Source organism: Nestor notabilis, unplaced genomic scaffold (assembly GCF_000696875.1).
Source record: "Nestor notabilis isolate BGI_N333 unplaced genomic scaffold, ASM69687v1 scaffold9305, whole genome shotgun sequence".
Classification (NCBI taxonomy): domain Eukaryota; kingdom Metazoa; phylum Chordata; class Aves; order Psittaciformes; family Psittacidae; genus Nestor; species Nestor notabilis.
Window position 1 is genome coordinate 51,237 of NW_009927850.1, and position 4,623 is coordinate 55,859.

At 35.9% G+C, this 4,623-nt stretch overlaps 1 protein-coding gene across 1 annotated transcript in view; it reads left to right on the plus strand.

The window, feature by feature from the left end:
* TACR3 (tachykinin receptor 3) overlaps nt 1-3,510 on the plus strand; it is a 31,481-nt gene extending 27,971 nt beyond the window's left edge. The window contains exons 4-5 of the mRNA XM_010014250.1: nt 188-384; nt 3,195-3,510. Of these exons, the coding sequence (XP_010012552.1) occupies nt 188-384; nt 3,195-3,510 (513 nt within the window). The remainder of the gene's footprint in view (nt 1-187; nt 385-3,194) is intronic.
* Nucleotides 3,511-4,623: the final 1,113 nt, after the last annotated feature.

Consider the following 4,623-nt stretch of genomic DNA (forward strand, 5'->3'; position numbering starts at 1 on the left):
GGAAAAAAAATAAGCAGAAATTTAGGAAAGTCAGATTAAAAGGAAAATTATAAAAAAGTATATTCATTTTTTGCTTTGACTAACTTTAATTAAATGCAAGAAAATCATTAATGGATGTTGAAATGCTAGTCCAAATAAAAAAATCTAATGTATATTATTAAATAACACTATTACATCCTTCTTGCAGGTGGTAAAAATGATGATCGTGGTTGTGCTGACATTTGCCATCTGCTGGCTGCCGTACCACATTTACTTCATAGTGACTGGAATCTATCAACAACTAAATCGGTGGAAATACATTCAGCAAATCTATTTGGCCAGCTTTTGGCTTGCCATGAGCTCTACAATGTACAATCCCATTATCTACTGCTGTCTTAATAAGAGGTAAGAGCTGGTTATGAAACAGTTGGTATGCATAACTTCAATGAGAATATAAATGGTTTAAATGGGATAAAAGACAAAAAAATTTCACTTGAATAATTTTCAGTTAGTGGGAAAGAAAACAAAGCACAAAAAACCCCTTCTTTTAGGTTTGTACTTGAAATGAAGCCAAAAAACAAATGTGCAGTTCCAGTAGTTACATTAGTCTAATTTCAGAGCAAAATTTGGTATTCAGAAAAAAACAACCCTTCCTGTTTCCATATGCAAAATTTAAAATCTATAGCAGTTTAATATTTTTTGGCTTGCAAAACATTAAAATAAAGAAGTAAAGACAATCATTTGTGATATACAGTGGAATCTGTATGTTCACTAACTAATGGTAGCCACAAATTTGTTTCGCAGTACTGGAAGGACGTAATATAAAATGTGGTTTGCTGTGTATTTTAATACTTCACCATTAGATTTCTATTGAGCTCTGAGGTCTGTAACAAGCTAATAAAACAAATATTACTCAATACTGAATTACAGTACTGTTTGACACCAACACATTATGCTCTGAATTTCAAAGGCACTGCTGTTGAGTTTGGTGAAATATTTGGTGGTTTGAGACTACTGAATTGCAGAATGAACTCATGCTTTTCATTTCAGCTTCTAGGACCAGGATCTAAATGAACATCATCCTAGCCATATTATTTTTCAGTATTACTTCTCGCAATGCAGTCGATACGGATCAGTATTGAATAAGTAATCATAAATATTATTTGACATGTCTTTTGAATGAGCATCCAGTGTCAAGTATAATTGCTGACAAGCTTTACACCAATTTTTGAAAACGAAGTGACAAAATCCTGCCAAGCTTTTACTGGTGTAAAAACACTGGAGTTTGCCCCCTCGATGAGGATAGCTTATGATGTTTAACATTCATTGTCTTTTAAAATGCCAAGGGAATGCTCAATTTCATACAATCTTCTGCCCCTTTTGATGATTACAACTGTTTAAAGAAAAGGTAAAGTTCTCATATCACAGAATGATACCCTAACTCAAATGGCAAATTTCCCACTAATTTCAATAGAAACCAGAATTCTCTGGATGTCCAATGTCTGCAAAATCAAAGGCAAGGAAGGATCATGCCTCATATTTTCTCAATTACTACCATAAAATCTCTAAAACATTGCCATTGTCTTCAAAAACCTTTTATGCAGAATCACGAAGGACGTTATTCAGAAAAAATTAATGTCTCATGTGGCTCGTGTTGACACTCGTATACTGCAAAACTAAACATCTGGATGAAAGAATATAACAAACATTTCATGATTTTGAGACACATTACAGGTCATTTTGTACAGAATGTAATGCAAGGAGGAAATATTGGTGAAAGTTTTCTTATAATTAAGCTCCATATTGATATTGAGAAGTCAGAATGTCTGCTTCCTTTTCATGCAGCATGGAAATACAGCCTGTTGCTGGGAGTCAGATCAGTCCATGCAGTGTTGTTATCTCTGCTGGATCTAATATGAGATGGAGTTACAATACCTACCCCAGCCTCATCCCCCAGGCTAATTGGGGTATTACTTATGTATCTAGATAAAGAGGGCATTACTTCAAGATGAAATAAAAACATGCCCTTAATAAGAAAGAGGAGGTGAGACAAAAAAATAGTACAGTCTAAAGGCGTTTAGGTTTTACAGTCTCCTTCACTAAATCCATTTCCATCAGAGGTTCTTTCAATATTTTTTTTTAATTCCATAATTCCATCTAAACAGAGAAACACTGAATAGCAAGTTACCTGCTCATTTGTCATCATGTGATAGTTCTGTGACAAACTTGAAAAACTGGAGAGGAATAAAGTTATTTCTGTGAGATCATTCAATTTTCACTGAAAACAATCTAAATTTTTATCTGTAGTCATCACTGTGGTGGCTGAACCATTGCTCCAAAAAGCTTACAGGCACAACAAACAACATGGGTGATCGTTGAAACAGAAACAAGAGAAGCAAGACAAGTGAGAAAGTCTGATAAGTTTTAGGTCTAGGTGAAAAGGTGCTTTTTTTCAGGTTACATGTAAATCTATAGCAAATTGCTTATCTAACATATTTAACTTCTATTCTGGAAATGCATACACACAATAAGTAACAATAGTCTTTATAGCAAATTTCTCCCTCTGAATTGAAATAACACTGTCAGAATATTGCAAGCACTAATGTGCTAATGCCTCAAAATTCCAATTTGTACATTGTTCACATTCAGTTATCAACTTTCTAGGATCTTCTTTGGTTATTACAAATAATTTGCCAAATATGTGATATGAACAATTCTTACTCACTACATCATTCCCATTTAAGCATCTCTGTTAGAAAAAGAAACACAGAAGGGATATTGGAATCTGGAAGCTGGGATGGTATTTTATAGAAAAGAATGCTACAAAGTTCCTTGCTGAGAGAAAATGACAATATAGGTACAAATTTCATCACAGCTCAAATAAAAAAAAATTCTGTGAAGACAGTGCTATGGAAGCTGGTGTTTACTTATTTAGGCACAGGCAAAGGAAGGGAAATTGAGTACAAGGAAAATACCAATGTTAAAATGCCGGGAAAGTGTATCGAAAATCCAAAATAGAAATGAGCTGTTACTGCTATCTTTTTTTACCTTACTCAGACTTTAGTAAAGGAAACTCCCACTAACTTCACCACATAGTGAAGTTAGGGGCAAGATAATTAGCGAAGTCAGTGTCCTGTCAGCACAATATATATTTTCAGATGAAGGCCTGTGGCTGGGTCGCAACACAGGCTTTCACCAAACATCTTTCCCCCCAGGTTCCGAGCTGGCTTCAAACGAGCTTTCCGTTGGTGCCCCTTCATTGAGATGTCCAGCTATGATGAGCTAGAGCTCAAAGCAGCCAGGTTTCATCCCACTCGGCAAAGCAGCCTATATGCTGTGTCCAGAATGGAATCCAGCATGACAGTGGTGTTCGACACCAGTGATGGAGACAACACCCATGCCAGCCGTAAGAAAAAAGCAGCTCCGAAGGACACGAGTTTCAATGGCTGCTCACGGAAAAATTCCAAGACTGTCTCTACAGCCTCAAGTCTCATCAGTTCACTGCACACATCAGTAGATGATTATTCCTGAGCATTTCATGGTGACAGCTGCTAGAGGGGCAGCACTGGACAATGCTTTCCTACTTTGGGACTAGATATTCGTATGACAGGAAAGCAAACATAATTCCACTGACAAACCCTTGCTATAAATACCCTGAGACTTTTATGCATCACTTTTCTGCTTTGGAGAGAAAGAGGAACTTGAAGACATATGTATACATCAGTTTGAAAGCACACACTTACACATGGCAATGTTGGTAGCAATTATCTGAAACAAGCCTATGGCATAAAATATATTGTTTCAGCTGTATCTGACCTGTGGCATTTATGTTTCACTGCAGTGTAACAGAGTCCTTATTAAAGGTGAAATACATGATATTTTCTACTATGAATTTATTAATTTTACAGTAACAAAATTACATGAGATCTAATAAAATATTTCTCTATAGTGAAGACATAATGAGCCCCAAGTCTATTCATTTTTTGTGTATATATAATCAAACCCTATTCCCAGGCAAATAGACAAAAAGGAGTTCACGTGAACGAAGTTCAGCTCTGTCTGCAACAGGACAATTTTTCAAATATATATGAAAAATATTTTTTTTAAAAGGAGACAATCTCTAAGTGACTATGTTAAATTCTACCAAAGTTTCTCTATTAGTGAACATTAGATTCCAATGGAATGTGTACTTCCAGGAGGATGCACTGCTTAGATGTATGTCTTGTATCTTAGTGCTAAAGTGCTTGAGTATTAAGAACTTCCTCTAGTGACCCTAACAGGACCTTTGTGATTGACTCTAGAAAGGCCAAAAGATTTTAAACTGGAGATTCACTTATAAGAAAAATACCACTGTGGCAATGAGCTGTTCTCTGCAGAAGACACAGTAAAGTATTTCACAATGAAACTCCTCTACCAGGAAAAAAAGTATTTGGGTTGTCTTCCAAAATTTTCCATGTAAATATATTCTTCTGCCTGCATCTGAAAACGTTAGGCATTATTACACAAGCACCTTCCCACCTGATTCAGGGAAAATCCACTGACTATCACTGTTGCAAAGAGAGCTGAACTTACTACGAAAGTGACCAGAGGGCAGCCTTTGTTTTAGATATATGGCTATGTCAGTTGAATGGATCAGCTGGGTGT